The sequence below is a fragment of the Varanus komodoensis genome, unplaced genomic scaffold, assembly GCF_004798865.1.
Source record: "Varanus komodoensis strain SLA01 unplaced genomic scaffold, ASM479886v1 scaffold83, whole genome shotgun sequence".
Classification (NCBI taxonomy): domain Eukaryota; kingdom Metazoa; phylum Chordata; class Lepidosauria; order Squamata; family Varanidae; genus Varanus; species Varanus komodoensis.
In genome coordinates, this window is record NW_025336520.1 from 2571126 (window position 1) to 2592136 (window position 21011).

The 21011-nt window shown below is 50.4% G+C and overlaps 1 protein-coding gene across 1 annotated transcript; it reads right to left on the reverse strand.

Annotated features, from left to right (window-relative positions):
- Positions 1-4199: 4199 nt before the first annotated feature.
- On the reverse strand, positions 4200-11066 carry COLCA2 (colorectal cancer associated 2). The gene is made up of 2 exons (XM_044456329.1): positions 10929-11066; positions 4200-4556 (listed from the first exon to the last, which is right to left on the reverse strand). The coding sequence occupies exons 1-2, from the start codon at positions 11064-11066 to the stop codon at positions 4200-4202; spliced, it is 495 nt and encodes a 164-aa protein (XP_044312264.1).
- Between the last annotated feature and the right edge of the window lie 9945 nt (positions 11067-21011).

Genomic DNA, 21011 nt, shown 5'->3' on the forward strand with positions numbered 1-21011 from the left:
AATGACCATTTTCAGAATTTTAAAATTCAGTGCCCACTGTCAACATTTCAAGGTGGGTGGGTGTCACTAGAACTTCTACAACAATTAATATGTTTATCTTGGTGCAATTATTTTTGCTGACTGTCTTTCTACCAACCAGACTCAAACTTTGTGAAGCTGGGACTCTAAAAGCTCTGTTCCTATGAAGTCCTGTTGACCCTGAATGGAGGTTATGCCTTTGGCCATGCAAAATGGAACAGAAACATTTATCTTTTCTTAACATCCTTCATTTGGGAGTTCTCCCCCCTCCCCCTTTCTGCTCCACACATGCACAATTCTTCCTTTATCTTTCTGGAGCCATTGCATGGGGCAATAACTCATCCAATAAAGAACATCTGTCTGCCACTGTCTCCTGATAATTCTGAAGATTTTCAGTCGGCATTGATAGAATCGCCTGCAAATTGCAGGTTTATCTTTGCAGGATCACTAGAACATCGATCTCGCCCACTCCAGGAAAGGACAACCTTTTCATTTGCCTTTTTATCCTGCAGAAGAATTTGAATAATGTCTGAACGAGCAACACCTGGTCCTCCTTATTTGGCCCAGCTTCTTTGGGGAGAGCCCCAGAATTCCCCAGAAATTACCCAGCCTGATTTCTTCACCAGACTCAACCGACGTTACCCTGAGTGCACACAGAGGGTGTAGGTTTATGCCCCCTGCCCTTGTTCTTGCCCCTAACATGCATTTTCCATAACTTGTGCAACGAGTTCACTGTCATGGGACAGGGCAACCTTTCCCACCGTGGTGCCCTCCAGATCGTCCAGCAACAGCTCCCAGAATTCCTTGTGTGAGCTATGCAGGCCGGGACTGGTGGAAGTTGAAGTCTAAACTTTCTAGAAGCGTCCAGTTTGGGGAGGCGAGTTCAGGTGCGTGCAGGTAACTGGAGGTGCTCCTTTTGACAGAAAGACAGACCCTACTGTCTTTGGAGAAGAGGACTCCCAAATGTACAAATCCCACATGGATTCTGTTTCACTTGGCATAGCCAAGGGAGATAGTTGGGGAAAGCAACCAGTGCAGCTGAGTGCGCATCTGCTTTTTTACAGGGCTGCCCCTCCGCTGTACTTCAACATCTCTTTCATGGACTCACCAAGGATGCTGCGCAATTGCCTTCCCTCTCTCACACACCCACAGAGAGGTCCCACAGATTGCCACATTATTGGCGGAAGGGCAAGCAAACCTTGCCTGCCACGGTTCTGCTCTGAGTGAAGGGCCTCATGATCTCGCCTGACCGGGCGCATGAAAACTAAATGCAAATAAAGATTGATTCCCTGTCTGTGAGCAAGGAAGGGCAGCTGGGAATCTGGGCCTTTGAACCCTGACTCGCTCTGGAGAAGCAGCTGCAGCCTGGGGTGCAGCTAAGGCATGGAGCCTCACTCCTTGCTAGGCTGCGCGGGTGTGGCGAGCAGGGATGCCGCCTCCATCTGCTGGGATCCCCATTACCTCTGAGCTTAGCTGTGAGAGCAAATGGGCTTCCCAGCACCCGTGTCTGCTGTCGCAATGTGGAGTGTTTGGGGGTGCTGGGTCCTGAACGGGCAAGCCAGAATCACAGGCCTTACAAAAGCCCAGCTCCTGACGGAGATGAAAAGGGCTATGTGGGGTTTCTTGGAACAGATCGACACACCTGCCTGCGTTTTTGGACTCTCCCCCGGGCTGCCTGTGTGGCTGGTGATGAGCCCTTGCACTTCCCATGCCCCATGTAGTACTGGGAGAACTGGACAGGATGGGGACTGGTCTAACCTACTGGGCTGGCTGAGTGCTTGTGGGAATGGTGAAAAAGCCAAGTTTGGGGGGAAGCAAACACACATCTCAAACAACTCCTGTTCCTCTTACTGGCTCTGCACACCAAAGCTGATGGTTCCATAAACATGCTGGCTTAAACCAGCACCCCATGAAATCAGGCTCATTCTGGTTTGGGGGTGGGATCCTGGCTGTGCTTCTGGATGAGGCTTTTCCTGTGCCATCTTGCTGCATCATCCATGGCACTTCATTGGTAGGTGGGTGTCTAGACGTCATCATTTCCCACTTGTAAGATGTTTTCCTATTGCTTCTCCTGCCTATCCTCTTCTGCCAAACAATAATTAAAGGGGGGAATCTATGCAATGCCTCCCAGCGGGTTGCCCTGCACCCCCCCCCCCATCTGGTTCGCCGCTGGATGGCTTGGACGCGTCTTTAAAATTATTATTAGGACGTTTAAAAGCAGGAAATGCCTGCAGATGCCCAGCAGGAGTCACTGCAGTCTCCACTCACTGGGCGATGCTTATTTTTCCCGAGCTGAGCTAGAAAATCGGCGGCAGAAGCAAGAGAAGAGAAGCGGGCTCTTCTTTCTTTCTTTCTGCGAGAGAGGAGAGCGTCGGGAAGTGGTAGGAAGAGGCGCTCGGCTGCGCGCGCGCGCTCGGCTCCAACCGCTGGTCACCCGCCCCAGGGAAATCGCGGCCAGGTGCACGTTTCTATGGAGGCTGAGAATTCAGCATCACAACGGATCTGGGCCTGGGTGTGGCTCGCCATTCCAGGTGCTAGGCATCACAACTGACCACACACCATCTGGAGACCAAGCCCTGTGAGGCACGTGGGAGCGTTTGGCCTGGAGAAAGAGAGATCGAAGAGGGACGAGGGGCTGGGGAGCCACTGGAACAGGTCCAGGGAGAAGAGCGTGCTGGGTGGGACCGGGGGCGCCCATGGGGAGCCCAGGAGCAGGGTGTGTCCGCAGCAGCACTCTCCTGCCCATGTTCCCCAGCAACTGGCGTAAACAGGCATACCACCTCTGGACCACCTTCTCCTGTATGCATTTGCTTGATCCCCTTTTAAAGCCATCCAAACTGGTGGGCATCCCTTCATCTTGTGGAAGTGGATTCTTTGCTTGGTCCGAAAGTCCGGGGTGGACCTAGCAGTCTGCTTCCTGGCATGACCCCGTGGGACCGGGTGCAATAAGCAGGGGGGGGGGGAGATGCTTCTCCATCCAGTATCTCCACACCTCATACCATTTCCTATGCCTCTATAACATCTCCCCTCATTTACCCTTTTTAAAGATGGGGTTTGTCCCCTGTTGCTGCAGGGGGCAGGACATGAAAGGGCAGGGAAGCAGAGTTTGGCTAATGTCCCGAAGAAAAGAAACGTCTCTCTGCCCGAGACTGCCTTGGGGAGCGGGTGTCCTTCCTCTGCTGCGCATCCCTGAACAGGGATGGCCTGGCAGTCCATTAGGAATGCTTTAATTTTAAAGTTCCTGCATTGAAAAGGGAGCTGGATTAGATGACCTCTGTGGTGTCTTGCAGTGTAAATGTTCTGTGGACAAACTGGGTTGGAAGATGGGTGAGGACTGTACCAGGCACATTGAAGGACTAAAAAAGCAACTGCAGTAGATGAGCTGATGTTTGTTTAATGGAATCTTAACACATGCAAAACGGTGGAAGAAATGCCACCACACAACTTAGAATGAAGTGGACCCCCCAGAAAGCAGCAGCAGAAGACAAGGGTGGGTTTAAGTAGCCATCTATTTGCAGAGGGAATATACTTGTTATCTGATCTGAGCACAACCCCTGCCATATTTACAGGAGATAGGAAGTAGATAAGACAAGTGAGCAAGCTTTTGTGTCTCACAGAATTCTTCAGCCAGCAGAATGGGAAGGGACAAAACTTATAATGCAGACTTGGTGGCCATTGAGTGTAAAACTCAAGGAAAACTCAGCCCTTTCCCTTCATGTGGATCAGAGGCACGGAGCTTCTTTGCAGCTCAGGGAGAAATTCCTACAGGGTGTGTTCCAGGGGCAGGTGGGCCAAAAGTTGAAATCCGCCCACCCGCGCCCACGCAGATGGTAGCTTAAATCTTTTTCTGGCACACGGCATGGCCCTTAGTTCTTCCCCATAACTGGCAGTGGCAGGATCCGTGGAGCAAAGCGATAACCATGATGCATATTTGTGCAAACGGAACAGGCTGCAGAATGTGGCTTTCCCCCCACACAGATCTGGATGCAGAGGGTGTTTTTTTCTGCCCCCCCCACCCCCGGTCCATGCTGCCTGGTCAGAATTCTGTGATGCGCAAACACTTGGTCTCCTCCAACTGGGCTGGCCTGATTGTACCTACGCAGCATTTGGGCACCTTGGAACTGAAAGCGTGGCCACCCGCTGCTGACCCCTGTGCTTCCAGCAGCAGATGGGGCCTTCCATTAACTGCAGCAGCTGTGCCAGCTCCGGTCCCTCCGGAAAAAGTCGTCTGCCGCAGAGACTGAGGGGGCATAGTCCATGCAGTCCACAGTCGTGCTGGGGAAATATTCCGGGACTCTGAGCATGTCCAAGTGCTGGGAGCCGCAAGAAGGGCAGCAGCACGTGGGCGAGGCGGGAGGGTACAGTCCGTGGCAGTCCGGTGCGAAGGGGCCGCCGTCCGAAGGGGCGAACATGCAGCTTCTGGCTTCCGGAGGAGACGGAGAGCCGTAACTGAGTGGCGCGAAAGGCGGCAGCTGGGGCGGCGAGTAGCTGTAGTCGAGCAAGCCGCTGGGATCAGATGTGTCTGGGGATTCAGAGCCCTGAAAGGAGGCGAGGAGGAGAGAGAGAGGGGGCATCTCAGCAGAGCCTTTCTGCAGCATCCGTTTCCCAGCCCTCTCCTATGCCCGCTTGCTTCCCAGTGCGGAGCAGCACCATTGCTGAGCACTTAAAAGACGCAGGACCCAGCTCTGCACATGGTAAAATATGTGCAAATTAAAATTATTACTAGGATATATTGAACTCAAACTCGATTTGACTCATACATTCCACAATGGCTTTGCACCTTGACATTTGGTATCATCTCAAACCAAGGGGAACATTTCTCTCTCCCTTCCCTCCACAAGCTGACCTGACGTGCAGGGAAAAATTTGTATTAGTGTGCTGCAGTGGGAGGGTTGGAGAATGCAGGAAGGGGGCGTGAACCCTTCCTTCCTTGGCTGCAATCCTCTTTGAAAATTACCCTCCTGCAGAGCTATTAAACCAAGGGCAAAAAGGAAAAACCCACTTTGCATTGGCACTAATGAACACCAGGGCTCTGTGAAATAGCTCCAGATCTGGAACTATTCGGTTTTCCAGATTTGCAACTATCCAGTAAATAGATTTGGGTCCCCATGGCCCCTGGAGATGTCCTTGCCCAGAGGCAGATTGCACCATGTGCCGCGAGGTTCAACTCCCAGGAATATGCACAGGATGACAGCCCATGTCATGGAGCTAAAGCTTTGCAGAGCACTTCCTATCTATATTTGCTCATTTGTAAGTTCCAGGGTGCGATCCTGTGCAAGTTTAGAAAAAAAAATCCTGCAACTCTGAGGTATGTTGGGAGGTGTAGAAAGTCTTCCTGTCTGGACACGCATACAAATGCACCCTTACTTCTCCAAACTGTGCACAAGGAAGCATTTCAGCCACAATTGGTTAGCAATTTTTAAAAGTTGAAAGAAATGTTCAGGGCTAGGGCTGTTGGTTTGCTTTTAGTTCACAGGTGGATTTACTTCCACCAAGTTTGTCCCTGCTAGTTTCTTTCCTTTTGGGACTATTCTATATCCAGTGTGTCACTTAGCTGGTAATGGAGAAGAAAAGGTAGACCTTGCGTTCTAAGGATTGGTAGGTTTTATTCTTTATTTGATGTAAAATTCTTTTAAACTGCAACAGTGCCATCAACAGCTCTGGGGAAAGCAAAGGGCTGTGCGGAGTTCCAGGCATGCATCTTTCCCAATGCTGCTTGGAGAAGGGCTGGGACAGAATCTGACACTTACTTCTGCAAGCCAGGCAAGGGCCCAGTCCATCCTTAGCTGGAAGTTTGGGGATGAAGAGGAACAGGCTGGGAGACCACCTACCCATCATCCCAGCTGCAGAGTTAAGCCAAGCAGCAGAAAACTTCCCAGGCCATTTTCTGCCTTCAGCATTCAGCAATCTCTCTTCTGCAGCCATGCAGTTCTTCCCCTGTGTAAGCCCCGTATGAGTACGTTCTAGGACGCTAAACCCCAGGCCCTGGTCTGTGAAAATGGAAGCTCATTTACCAAGCTTGGGTTGAGGCAGGCAAGCCCTGGCTGGAAGGTGTCAGGAGAACAGGGCAAGTCCCCCAGAGCACCTCCCAACGAGGCATCCAAAGGCAGTTCGGGTTGAAGACAGGAACTCAGGTGCTCCAGATAACTGGGGATCTCCTCGCAAGATGTGCAGCTCTGGAGCTGCCAGGGTGGTAAACAGCTGGAGGATGAAGACTCGAGCTCCACATCTGCATATGGGCCTAACAGAAGTATGAGAAAGAGAGCAGGACACTGAAGGAGCAGATTTCCCTACTAAAGTCAGCCAGGAACGAGGCAGAATGAAAACCCCTGGAGCAGGTGGTAAATGTTCAGGGGATGCTAGATAAAGAGAAAGGGAGAAATTTCAGCTACTTGATTCCTGCAGCAGCCCAAGAGTACTGGCAGCTTTAGTGGCCATCATTACAAAATGCCTAATCTGAAAGCCACCGTTTTCGTATCCACCTGCCGTGTCTACGGATCTTATCCAGCAAAAACATTTGTTAGGTGTCTGTCAGACATTACAGCATCTAAACAAGGCCTTGCTGAGTTTGGACAGTTGTTGGCGGGACAATGCAACTACAGCTTCGCTTAAACAGTCCAGTAGTCGCTGCATTTTGAGAGGAGGTTATTACACAGATAAATGCTGTACTGGAACAGTTTTGGATATTCACTGATGTGCACGATCCTTTAACGTATGATGCCATATATTATTTACAGTGCTTGATCAGGTGGCATATAGACACAATTTTCAAACTGCTGTTTATTTGGATATTTGGTTTGCTTTTGTTGCAGTCTAGGGGTAAGCACTTGAAAGCTGAATGCATCTTCTGCGTATTCCTTGCTAAGGATATATGACAATGCATGCATTTATATTTATTTTTTAAAATAGGAAAACATAAGGAAAGGCAGGGAGCACACCGAGGATATCTTTGCAGACATCACTGGGGATGTCTGTGGATGATGGGGCACCTGCTTGTTGGCCCACATTGGGGATGCCCCCTCTAAAGTCTTGCTGCATCACCCAGACATCTGACTCCCCGTGTCCCTTCCCTGAAACAGGTTTTTTCACCCTTCTGCATAGCAGGACGGATCTTCCGTCTCCACCTCATTTTATCCCCATGGGCCAGTAAGGTAGATTAGGCAGAGAGGGTGCCTAAGATAACCTAGTGACCTTCATAGCTTCCTGAGCCACGTCTTCTACTCAGTATTGACTCAGGGACAGCAAGCTGGCCCTGGAGGGCTATAGATGTGGTGAGACATGGATATGGGTCTGCTGAGGAATTATCTGGGTCACCAGTTTACTGTAAAAATGGGACTGGGTGGCGGGGGGGCACTTCTGAAACCGCGTTTTTCCTCTATGGCATGGAGACACCATCTGCAGCTTTCACTCAACCACAGTTCACTGAGAATCCAAAGGGTCACTTTCTCTTCCAAATGAGTACGTACCCATTTGATTCTTCTGCTTTTGGGAATTTCTCTTGCATGCCGAGTTATTTGTGGGTGCCACTGCCTGCGGGAGCCTGGTTCTTCGGGGTTTTGTGTATCAAAAAGGTGTATCAATCTGTGTGCGTATCCAGCCTGAAGAACAGTATGAGAATCTCATACTGCTATATAGATATATACAAACCTGGATCCTGAACTGTATTGATCAAAACTTCATTTATCTATGCAGAGATGTGCTGTTGGCTCCATTGTAAAGGAAGGGTATCCACTGTGGGTTTCAGCCTCAATTTTAAAGGTGTTATCCGTGATGCTGAACCTAGTTTGGAGTTAGTCTTCAGCACCATGGGGAGTTGCTTTAAAATTCCACTAAAACCTGGAGGGGAAGCCCAGTCTGCCGCTACTGAAGCTACAAACCTCCTTTGCAAAGAAGAATATTGATTGTCCATGGGATGGATGAATTTGCAGGAAACCAAAGTAGAGTTTCATTGTGTCATTTTAAGTTGTCTGAATCATTTAACTGCCCACACCTAAAGGACTAAGCAAAAGTCAACATACCTTCCTCTTTAACGTGATCAGCTCTTGCATGGTTCTGTACACCAGGAAGGAGCTGATATAAGCTGTGAAAAAAGATTAACCCCCTCTGGATTTTCAGGAAGAGAGAGAGAGAAACAGAACGGGCATGAAAAAGCAAGTTTGCAGAGCTGGGAACCAACACACTGATCAGCAGGAACAGTTAAATTTGCCCAATCCCTTTATGGTAGCAGGGGAGAAAGAAAGCAACCCCGTGTGGTATCTTAGATTCTGGGGGGTGACTGATCTTTCTGGATAGGATGAATATGAAGGCAAACAGCAAACTGAACTGGAGAGGCTTTTAAGAGACTCTGCTCACTTCCCTCCCCCCAACTTGGCCCCCACATTCTCATCTGCATTTAGCAAGCTCTTTCCAGGGTTCCGATTGGCCAGGTTCCTAATTAAATGCCTGTGGCTTGACTCCCAAATCTAGATTCAAGATGCAACTTCTGGGAATAGAGTATGGGAGTCTGGGAAAAACAGTGCAGGGGGGTTGTGTTGTGAGGCCGTGCTTTTTGTACCAACCTGCACAGGGAGGGGAGAATGACTCCGTGAACTGGACACTGCCGCTGCCTTCTCCGGAAACCTGAGAAAAAACGGACCAAAGCAAAGCTGCAGTGGTTCTCCTCTTAAAAAGCAGAAGGACTCTTCCCTCCCCAGCCCCCTCTCCTTCATTCCCTACAGTGGAGGTAAGTCCAGGATTTTTCTCCATGAGAAAGTTCCGCGACTGCATGCAGGAGCAAAATGAAGGGCACTAGCATTAAAAGCTGGAGTGGTCCTCTTAGGTGAAGTGATGGCCTGATTAGACATTGGGACTCGATTAACTAGCTAAAACTCTCTCCCCAGAGCTGCACAGACTTTCTTTAAACATAACATTCCCAACACCCATTGAGGACACACCACGGGTGCTTACTGGGTCAGAGCAGTGGGGAAGGTGGCTTGATTCAAGCAACACAGCTCTGTTTATGTGGCGTTAAGAGAGCAGAAGACATAAGAAGGCAATTGGACGACCGACCATCCCAGCAAACAGCCCATTTACAAGGCAGTGCCTCTGGAATTTACAACCCTCCTTTGCTGAAATTCATACATGCAGGCATTCAGCAGCTGCTCTCAAACCAGAAGCCTGCAGCGGATACACACAGATTTCACCTAAACAGAAATGGGAATCAAATGGGAAGGCTCTCTCAGAGGTGAAATACTGGGAAGGATCTCGGGAAACAGAGTGGGATTTCTTGCGAGACATACGAGGCAGCTCTGAGTCTGCTCCAAGCCTGGAGGGGACACCACCGAGATCCATTCCATGGAGCCTCCTTGACTCCACATTGGAAGAAGGTGGAATATAAATGCAATGAGCAACATTTTTGAGGGAGGGAAGGAGGGAGGCTGGAGAGCCATATCCTCTTGGCCTGGGTTCCAATGCAGCTAAAATTCAATCCGATTTCAATGTTCCCTCTTCTTGCGAAATGCCCAGATAAATTCAAGGGATGCCAGTCAAGAACCCCATGGACAGGAGGTAGTTTACACATCAATATTAAGAACTGTTCCCACTGCATGTTTAATATGGGGTCCATGCCCCTAATTAAATTATCCCAATATTTGTAATGTTCCTTTCTGCCCCACAGCATGGGCAGCTAACAAATTTGTTTTTAAATGCAAACAGTGAAGCCAGCAGAAATAGAAATTGGGACCAGCAGGAACGATGTGAAAATGGCAAAGGAGAAACCCAAGAACGCAGGAGTCTCTTAGCCCCCATGGGTAAAGAGAAGACACTTAACCTTGCACTTATCCTAGCATCTATTGAGATCATTGCTTTGTTTCCTTTTGCTCTGTTTAACTTTGAATGCATGGTTTACAGCTACACCAGGTTCACGCAGAAAGCTTTTCTATCCCTTACTTGGATTCATGTTCGAAAGAAAACAAAAGAAAACACTCATTTATCTTCTCCCCTCCCTGCAGGCTGCAGAGAAACTGCCTTAATTGTGCCATAAGATTTCCCAGTTAGGCAAAAGAACAATTGTAGTGTGGCTAGAAAGCTAAAAGCTTGGAGCAGTGCTTGCGTTGGAGCCTTTCTCGAATGTCTTACGGGTGGTTTCCCGGCTAAAAGCAGAAGCTTGTACGGGTCTGTAGGAGTCTCGGCTGTCTTGCAGAAACATCTTCACAAGGAGCAAATGGTGGGGAGGGGACTGAATCTGTGGAAGGGGGAAAGATCCCTCCAGTGCTGTGAACCCGGAAGCAATATTTGGCCATGGCTGCAAATAATCCGTGTGCATGTTCATTCCCTTGCAGGACAAGTTAACACTTTCCTGCCTTCCATTAAAAATTTGGAATGGTCCGTGTTGGTGGTACTTCTGTTTCATTTCTATACTGCCCAAGAGGTGAAGCTCTCTGGGTGATTCGCTATTGCAGCACAGCAGCACAGCATAAAAAGGTCCAAATCTCAAAATCTTCCGAACAAGATAGGGCACAAAGGGGACTTGTGAAATACCTGGGTTGGGTCATTCCCCCATGCCATTAAATATCCCCCCGTTTTCTTGAAATGCTTAATCACAGAGGGCCACCTTAGCCTGGAGGTCAGAGGATGGCAAGGTTGGTGCCAGGAGGGCCTCAGTGGGAAGATCATTCCATGCCGAGGGGCCACCACTGAGAAGGCCCTCCACCTCCTTGCCCCCTTCTGAGCCTCCTTTGAAGTTGGCACTGGGAAGAAGGTACTGGATGCTGAGCGTGGCTGCCAGTGTGGAGCCAGCAAGTGATGTATGTGGCACATTGCTGGTTTTTCCACCCAGAAAAGAGGCTGCCCCTTGGCAGCTTAGAGCCCAACTGACCAGCCTCCTAGCCCTCAAAGAGGCAGCAGCCAGGCCAAGTGGGGAAGGTGCTTACGGTATCGTCTGCCATCACGGCCTGCTTGGCTCTCCTCTGCTGCAGAAGCTCCTTCACGGTAATCTTGACACGGACACCTTGGTAGATCTTTGGTTTTCCTGAAATGGTACGATTACAGATATAGATACACACACACATGTGCAATGAAACCAACTGGGCACATGGCTGAGGTTATGTTGGGACCAGCAGGACATGGGTTTAGGATCAACTGGCTTTGATTCGCCAACTCTTCAAGCGGACAGATTTGCACTTAAGAAATGAGGGTGCTGAGTTCTTTCCAGACCCTACTTCCTTCCGGACTTGAACTAAAGTCATCCATAATTGTTAAAAGAGAGAGAGGGAGGGAGGGAGGGAGGGAGGGAGAGAGGACTTAAAGGAAGTACTTCCGCATGGAGTGCAAGCCTGCACATGCCTACTTGAAAGTAAGCCCTTCTTTTGTTTGGTGCCACTCTGGTCATCTCAAGCTGCTACCCTCTAGCTATGCCAGCCGGGCTGCAATCCGCAGCACTGCGTTCATTCATGGCTGCCCTGACCAATAAAGGTTGCCCTGAGTCATTCTGAGGCCTTAGGTTATTGAAGCCAACCCATCCAAGGCTTACTAAGGAAGCCCTGCTTTGTTGTGGACACACAGCGCAGCTGGGTGGCTCGGATCCCTCCGTCATTTCCAAAAAGGCTCCTGCAGGTGACCTGCGGGGATACAGGGACATTTCCACACAGGGCGGGTGCCGTCCTTCTAATCATGGCATGGAAACGACTGGAGTGGTGGGAAATGCAGGTGCCCTTCTTGATCCAAGTATTTTGACTCAGGCTGAAGTGTTTGCATTGTCCACCAAGGGCCATAATTTCTGGCTGGGGGTCAAGCAGCTGCCTTGCATTTTTCCCTGAGCGGATTTCCTGTGGTCAGGAGAAAGCCAAAGGAAGCCGTGAGGAAGCACAGGACAGTGGCGAGTAGAAGATGGGATATGGCAGCTGTCTGGATTCCAGTGGCCTTCCGTTTGCAACCCGCCTGAGTTTTCCCACTGCTTCTGCCTTTTTTCTTTCCATGGGAAGGGAGGGATGGTTGAGGAGGAAAAGATGGAGTAAGTGCACAATGCCCTTGGATTGCTAGCAGGATGAGTCCGCAGTCTGAATGCTCCTTAAGACTAATCCTTCATGCACAGTTATCCAAATGGAAAACTCATTGAACACAGTGGGATGCATGGGATTGTGCTGTGAAAGTGTGAATGGTTTGTGTCCCTAGTTCAAGTCTCACTCCTGCCATGTGACCTTCCTGGCTGATCTTGGATCACTATCCTTGCCCTGGTTTGCACTTCATGACAACCCAGAGTATGCCTTCTTAGGGCATCATGGTTTGTTACTGCATTGTGGTTTATCATTATATTCAAACCCTGCATGATGGTTTAGCTACAGGTTGTTTTTATGTGCAAACCAGGGCAATGTGTGTGATCCAAGGTCAACTCAAAGTCCACAACCGAACAACAAACCATGGGTTGTCTTTCTGGGTTATTTATGGTTAATTCATAATCAAACCAGATGACATTAGCAAAAGTGCAGGGTTCACATGTAACAAAAACCCATCATGCAATGACAACCCATGCTCTGGGCTGCTGTTTCCAGGCCTCAGCCTCTACCTGCCTACCCAGCCCTCCGTCTGCTACATGGGAAGAATTATCCCATATAATACATAAAGAGGCGTTGTAAGGCTTGCCGGGAGAATATGTGCGCAGAGGTCAGAAAGTGCTATGCAAATACTAAGTATTAAGCAACCCGACTGATGCAGCCAGCCCTGATTGGAGAAATGAAAGTCAGGGAGAGGGCAGAGAAAGAAACAGAAACACGAGAGCGCATTTTCGTAAAGCCATTGTAAATATTCAAGACACACAGCAGCAGGTTCACGTTTCAGCAACATGATTTAGGCTGGGAATAATTGCTAGATCCTTGGAACAATTGGGCTAGATGTAAAGCATCAAGATCTTATTTCTGTGGAGGGTTTTGAAAGGGCCAGGCGGATGAGTGCGAGCAGGCTTTGTAAAAACCTAAGAGCTCTGCTCAGACAACCGTAGGACAACGACACCCTTCTGCCCAAGCAGTGTATAGGCAAGTGCTGTACACAGGAATGCTGACTCTAAGTAATACATATCCATGAGGACTAGGAGCCTTGATAGCCTTCTCCTCCAGGAACCTTTTAAAGCCGCCCAAATGGGTCAGCTTTACTGCATCTTGTCGATGAGAATCCCACAGTTTAACTGCATGCTTGCTCTTATCTGTCCTGAATCTCCCACGATTCAGCTTTGTGGGTTAACCTCAGGCTCTAATATTTGGAGAGACTGCCCACTTTCTCTGCTCCAGACTTTTATATGCTTCTGTCATGTGTCCTCCTGAGTTCCAACCTTTCTAACTTCTCTGAAAGGGCAAATTCTTTGCCCTTTTCTTCACCTTCCCCAATTCTATATTGTCCTTTTTAAGATGTGGTGACAGGAACTGTACACCACAGTCTGGGTGCAGTCACATTATGGGACTGGATGTTTTATTTTCAATTTCTTTGCAATGTTGCCAACATAACATTTGCCCTTTTCACTGCAGTGGCACACTGAGTACCTCTTATGTGCCAAACAATCTTTCACAAACCCGAGGCATCTTTTGTGGCCAGTCTGTTTCTCCACTAGCATGGAAGCAAAGACAGAACTGTTTACCCCAGTGTAGCAAAAGCTGCACCTGCTGCTTTAATGCCCATTCCCTCATTCTGGAAAGACCCCCTTGAAGTTCATAACTGTCCCTTCCCCAACACCTGCTTTAATACTTTGGTGTCATCAGCAAACCTGGCCATTTCACTGCTCTCTTAATTCCAGGTCTATCGACAAGAGAAAGAGTCTGGGACCCTGTACAATTCCTGGAAGAGATTTTTGGGCACCTGAGTGGTGTGCTAAGGTCAGAAGCTGAGATGCCTGCACTGCTTAAAATACTTAAAATATATTTCCCTACAATATGTTTTAAAATTACAGTTTTCACAGCTGCTTTTGCACTGTGTAAAAAAGAAAGAAGACACCTTTTATTGGCACTCAGTACTTTAGTTGTTCCTTGGCCTTGATGAATGGGGTAACCCCTGGGCATGGATCAGTTCCCTCCAGCATTCACCTTGCTGACGTAACTGAGAAACTGTAGTAATGATGCAGCCAGTGAAAACAATCTAGCTGCAATCAGACGACAGCATTTCTAAGAGGCTTCTATGGCTCCCAGAAGACTCCCTGAGCTCCCATGTGTTGCACAACTGAAGGGCATTGGAACAGCCAGGCAGATGGGCTTGCAAAGAAGGCACTGGCTGCATGCTAGCTAACTGCTGGTCCATGATTAAAGGCGATTGTGTGGTTGTCATCCCAGCTGCCTTCACTCAGGGGAATGCCAGTCTAAACTCAGTGAGATGGCGGCTCACAAAGCTTTCCTCCCAGCACCCCAGAACTGCATATTGCGTTGTTGCTACTCGGTCAACATTATCCTCTTCATCCACCTTTCTCCCACCATAGGAAGAGGGCTGTGGACAATCCTTTTGCCTTCGACCGCTCTGCACAGGGCATTTCTGCACTACCGACTCCTGTGGGTTTGTCTCCAACATGGTATACTCGGCCCAGCTTTCCCAAAGAAACTCTGGGAAGCGTCATTTTGTAGCTGCCCCTAAGAACGTCCTGCAATTTAATGCCGAAGCAAGAGGGTGCCTTCAGCCATCTGGGGATTGTGCGTTTCCCACAAAGTGTCATGGGTCAAGGTAATTCTTCCTTGACTGATTTTTTAAAGTAAGAAAAAAAAGGAAGAAGCAGCAGTGTGATTGTGCAGACCTTGTCTGGAGGCACCCCACGTTTGCAGGGTTGTGGAGTCAAGATTCACAGGGACACGAGGCGGGCGCCTCTTGATCCGCAGTCACCGATCTCCACCCCACTACACCCTTTGTGCTTGGCTGCAATTGCCCCCATAGCTGCAGGCATGAGGATTTTCTTGGCAACACTAGAGCCTTCCCTGCTGCGTTGTGCAGGACTTTGGGCACCCAGGTCTGGAACGGGCCATTCTGATCCCCAAAGACTGGGCGCCAAGGGACAGATCCACCCAGCGGCAGCATTTTGGGGGGTCTGAGGCCATTTGGGGCTGAGAAAGGAGCTCAGAATCTATGTCAAGGGAAGCAAGAGGGAGAAGGAAGGGTAACTGGGAGGGTGGGGGTCTCTGTACCTTCTCCCTCCCCGCAGGAAAATAAAAAGGTGTGATGGGGGGCACAGTCTTTGACAAGTACCCCACAGTCTAAGGATCAGGAACAGGGGAGGGCTAGAGGTAGCCTGCCAAGGAAGGGGCTCTGAACCTTTCAGTTGGTGCCCTGAATCTCTGCCCACCACCCCGCTGTCCAGGGGCACTTGGTGGCATAAAGGTCCGGCAGCCTTGGTGATTTCTGACCCGGGGGGCAAAGTGGCCTTTTCCCACGTGCACTCCCCCACCCCCTACCCGTTTTCTTCCTGGCCCTGCTCCGCCCGCCCGCCCCGGCAGCGAACGGGGTCCCTCGAGGACCAGCAGGGCGCTTTTAAAGCCCGTGCCAATCAGCATACACACGCGCGTGGACCCAAGCCCCGCGTCTCTTCGATGCTAGCACCGCCCTGCTCAGGAGGAATCCCCATTCGGTTCAGTGTGGCTCCCCTTCTCGCGGGACAAGCCGTGCGGATGCGAGGCAGCCCAGCTGCGGCCCGTGGCATCCTGACCTGCCAGGTCGGGCGCAAAGCGGCCGGAGCAAGAGGAAAGGTGGGGGAAAGAGTCTAGCAGAGCCCCGTAAGCGGAGCCCCCGGTGCCCCCCGCGTCCACGGAAGGGCAGAGGAGGGAGCCCTGGGCCTCTGCAGCAAGGCTGGCTCTGCCCTAGCTCTGCAGCGGAGAAAGCGCAGGAAAAGGTGGCGGGCGCAGAGCGCGGGACGGCGCGTCGCAGCGCCCCCGTGGCAGGCCACGGAACGCCGTGAGTAGCGAGCGAGCGCCCTTCCTCCGCCCCGACTCCGGGGCGCCCGCCCCCGCCGGATCGGGCCCCTCGCTCCCCCCGCGCCGCGGCGCGCCTCCGCCGCAGCCACGCGGAAAAGCCGCCCTGGGCGCCCTTCCCAGCGCTGTTGCGGGAGGCACGTGCGGGGGGAAGGCGTGGGTGGATCGGGCCCTCACCGCCCGGCTTCCCCAAGGACTCTCAGCTCGGGTGGAAGCCCTGACACTTTACGGACGGGGTCTGTGCGTGGAGGTGGCTTTCACCGCCGAGCGAAGGCTCTCGGCGTGCGTTTCCTCGGAAGTTGAGCGCGGTTGGCACAGCGCTCGGTAATCGCCAGCTGTGTTTCCTGACGTGGAAGCAAGCGCCGGTGAGCAGGGTGGGACTTACTTCCGAGTAAACACGTCCTCCAGTGACCGGGCACGGGGATGGTAACAGAGGACTGCGGGGTTTCCACTGATCCAATCAGCTGCGCGGATTCGCAGCCGCGGGGATGGGCAGCTTTACTGCGGAACAGCGCCACGAACCCGGCGCGGCTCCGCGGCTCCAGCTTCCCTCGGGAGGCTGCGAGGCCCCGTCCTGCCACCCCCGCTCGTCTTCCTGAGATACCCACTGCCCTTCAGTGTACTGCCCCGATCTTGCATATCTGCGCTTCCCTCCGGCTCCCCCGGCCACGCGCAGATCCGCGCGGATCGCGCACCGGCGCCGTGGGCGCAGCGAAGGAGCTCCCCGCGGAGCGTTTTGCCCCGGTTGGGGCGCGCGCCGCCTCGCCCGCGCGGAGTTCCTTGCGCGGCAGCGCCGCTGCTGGACGCCAAGGGAACAGCGCGGGGGATATCCGAGCACCAGCCCCGCAAGCAGCGCGTCGGCTCCCCGCGCCCCCTCGGAACGTATGAAACAGTCCGCCGCGCGCAAACGCGCACCGCCCGCGCCAGGGGTGCTGCCTGCGCTCAGCCGAGCTCGCGTTCCTGCAGGCGAGCGAGGAGGTGCTGGTGATGGACTTGCGCCCCTGCTGCGGGAGGCTGTCCTGAGCGCAAAAAGCACCGCTAATCGCCCGAAAAGTTGGGGTGCTGGAGTCCTAAAGTGCGCCCAGGTTTAGAGTAGGGCACAGATGTACTTACTCACTGCCCCTTGAGGTTCACAGCCCCGGGTTCCCCGGGGCCGAGTTACCCCAGGGTCGCTGGAGAGGGGCAAATTTAACCAAGCCGTTGAAGGATTAGTCGGTGCCTCTACCTGTTTTGTTTTCTTTTTTAAAAGAAAGAATGGCTTTCACAATGAAGCTTGGAGCAGCCGCATTCCTGAGCTCTTGGAGCAGGGTAGCAAGCGCTTTCCCCACAGTCCAGGCTCCGTGCTGGGTGTGTGTATATTTTATGTATATGAGTTTGCATCGGGCGCAGTTTAACGGCATGCACTTAAAAACCTTGATTCTGGTGCTCTTTGTAGTTTGGAACGACTTCCTTCCTTCAGGCATTCCCTCCCCCCCCCCTTCCACCCTTTTGGTCTGAAGGCAAACTCCAAAAACACAAGGAAGGGTTTTAATCCTCCACCACCCCAAACCCCAACAAAAGGGATACTGAAATTCAACTTACCTGACATCTTGCAGGACAAGACGATGGAGAAACTTAATTTATTTTTTTTTAAACCCAGGAATGCTGTGCGCACACAAAGGGATCCTCAGCTTGCCTTCCTTAATGGAAGAGGAGAACACACAAGAAAACAAGATTTTTTCAGTTAAAAAGTAATTCCAAATCCTTTTTGCAGATCTCAAGTGGGAGACAAACAATATTAAAGTTTTATACCTACGGATATAAGTTTGAATTTTTCTCCCTACAAGCCAAGTATTTAAAACCTCTAGAAACCAATGATTTGACAATCAATGATTGCGCGATACTTTCAATTTGAATATTCAAAGGCACCACAAAATGGACTACCTTGGAGTGAAACCCGGCTTCTGCCCATCTAGCAGAGGGCCTGAGGGAATAAGATTCGCTGCCGCTGTCTCCCCGCGACCCCAGTTTGGGGGACATTTGCAACCTTTTAGGTTCCTTGCCACAAATGAAGCGGATACCCCTGAAGATGGTTGATATTTTCATTGGGTGGGAAGGCAAGAGTCTCCTGGAGACCTTCCATCTCTCTGGCCAGCGGCCAAGGTGCTCCTGCAGCCATGGGGGGAACTTCGGGGGTCCAGGTGCACTTTGGGGGGCCGCACAGGAGATTTCTGGGAGGAAAGATGGCCTTGGGGGTGTGGCTTGGCCCAGAAAGACCGGTGAGGCCTGCATGGAAAGGTTGTGGGGCACATCAGCTGTGATTTGACCCCCTGCCCTTTCCTCCAGGTGTTCCCCACTGCGTTCTCCGTACACCCTTTCTCCCCACTGGTGTGGCACAGACTTATTTATGCCTCTCTGTGACTAGAACTCTCCTGCTCTGTGTTTTGGGACAGAAATGTTGGGGGTGGCTGACTTTTAGAGTTCCTTTGCCATGACCCTTGCTGGAGCGAGCAACGGGATTTTAGGTGGGATTTCCAAAAATTTCACACTGGATTCCACACTTTTTCTTCTGTTCCCCATGAGGCTGCAGAAGCTTCCAGGACAGGTCGATCAGCCAAAATATAAGCTCTGCTGTTAATCATCTACTATGAATATAATTTGGTCCTTTGTTCCTGTTCATTTTTTTTTAAAACATATAAGTTCAGCAAATATCCCTGATTTGAGTTAGGGAGTGGTGTTTAGCTCAGTTTAGAAATGTTCTTTTCTGCTCACTGGTGACACAGGCAAACACTGCCACCCCTTTTCTGGTTTTCTTTTGTTTTGATCCGTGCAAACCCTCCAGAAAAACATCCCGGGTTAGGTGACTTCTTGGGGATATAAGAGGAGCCTAGAATGTCTGTTCAAAAGGGAATGGAAGATGAATCATGCCCATCCTGTCTCTTCCATGTTCAGAAACATATATTGCAAATGAGAGAAACTCCCCAGGATTGGATGGAGGGGGAGTCTTCTGCCCCTGTGCAGGAACAGTGACTCAGAGGATGTGTGGACTGCTCAGAGGGAGGGGGGGCTTGGACAAGACCCTCCTCTTTTTAATTGCATGGCTATAAAAAGACTCCTTTCTGGTAGCCACTCAGTAGTATAAATACATCACTCATCTGGAGAAAGTAAATGTTAATTTTTAACCAGGGGGATGCCAGACCTTAAGTCAACTGCATGGAAGCTCTGCCCCAGAGTCTGGATATGTGAGAGTGGGCTTTGGGGAGAAAGAGATACACTCTGCCCATGCTCAGAGGCACACTCATCACCACTTGGAATAATTCATGGGAGAGTTCTAGTACTCCAAGTAGGTGCTGAGGATCAATAGTAACATGGTTACCACCCTCTGGAATAACAGCGAGGACGACGGGAAATTGATTCTTGCATTTTAGAAACAAAAACATGGATTATTAAAAAAAAACCCAAGAATGCCAGCTTGACTTCTGTGAAAGGAAGCATGTGTTTGTTTGAATTAGGTCAGTTTCCAAACTTTGTCCAGTACTAATAGAACTTCTTGCCTCCTCCCTCTTTAAAACATCTGTTCCAGTTGGGTAGCCATAATGCAAGTGTTAAGTAAAATGGTCTGTAGGTGAATTACTTTCCTTTATTCAAAATCCACACATCTCATGTGGATTCTGAATCACCTTTTTTCCTTAACTGGGAAAGCAAATGTTGCACTTCCTGGTGAGTAAGAAGGAAAATCCACCCAAAAAAAGAAAAGTTCCACATTTGACAGGTAGAGGGAGATGGAAAATAACATTCCAAAAATGAGAGATTTTTTTTCTTAGAGGAAAAGTGCTGCAGAACATTTAAGGGAGATTGCTAACATTACATTCAATTTATTTATGATATTTAGGGATGAGAGAAGACCTAATCTTTCTCTCTTTCTCTCTGGTTGTTTGTATGTTTTGAACTCCAAGTGTCTTGCAAGAGGATGCAAAGATTTCCGGAGGTCTAGAGTATCTCATTGGACTCTGGCAGTGAAATGTACAATTTGAGAAGTAGTTTCTCACCCCCAAAACATTGGTTACCAATTCAAAAACCCAACCAGGAAACTGTTAGGGAAAAAAACCCTGTTTAAAAAGTTTCTGTATGGATAATATTCTAAGACTTTTCTAAGTCTATTTGCATTGACTTCAGAGTGTGCCACTGAACTTCAAGAAAGCACTGAATAGGCACTTGCAGGATTTGATTTCAAAGCAATGCATCTTAATCTAATCTTCTATTTGGGAGGAATTATTGTTTGACCCTATATTCTTTTTCCTCTCCCCCTTTCTCCCTCTGACGTGACCTATGCGGAAAAGGACAAGTCCCACGCCTATCCTGTGAAACTTTACAATAGTACTATAACTGCAAAGGCTCCCAAGGAAAGCTGCAATCCTATGCATGTGATACAGGAACAGCCCCCTACCCTCTGCAGCGTGTTCCAGCCAGCAGGGATGGCTGGAGCCTGCTGGCCCTTGTAGGATTTTTCCCATCTCAGTATGCCTAGGACTCTGCCCTGAGAGCACGATTCAATCTGCCCTCCTCTGGAGGGATGATAAACATAGAAACAGAGAAACAGAGCTAGTCAGAAGGGGCCTCCCGGGCCATCTAGTCTGACCTCTGGCCCCAGCCGGCTCCACTCACGACATGCCCACCATGTGGACGTCCAGCCTATCCTTGAACACCCGCACCGATGGGGCCTCAGCGACCTCCCAGGGAAGCCCCTTCCACACCCTCGGGGTCCCGACTGTCAGGAAGTGCTTCCTGGCATCCAAATGGAACCAGGGTTCCCTGAGCTTGGCTCCGTTGGAGCGTGTCCTGCCTTCCTCTGCAGGGGAGAACAGGTCTCTACCCACCTCCGTGTGACACCCCTCACGTGCCTGTATGTCGCCAACAGATCCCCCCTGAGTCTCCTCTCCTCCAGGCTGAAGAGACCCAGTTCCCTCATTCTCGCCTCATATGGCTTCCCCTGCCAACCAGCCACCAGTCTTGTGGCCCTGCGCTGCACTGACTCCAACCTGGCTGTGTCCGTCCTGTAAGCCTCCCTTCCCTTCGTACATCCAGTGCAGAGTGAGAGGTGCAGCAGCA

Bases quoted from the DNA above. Each gene is read 5' to 3' on its own strand.
- COLCA2 (XM_044456329.1), bottom strand. From the start codon at position 11,066: ATGTGTGTGTGTATCTATATCTGTAATCGTACCATTTCAGGAAAACCA. The intron at 4,557-10,928 runs GTAAGCACCTTC...GCCTCCTTTCAG, and splicing joins CCGTGATGGCAGACGATACC to GGCTCTGAATCCCCAGACAC.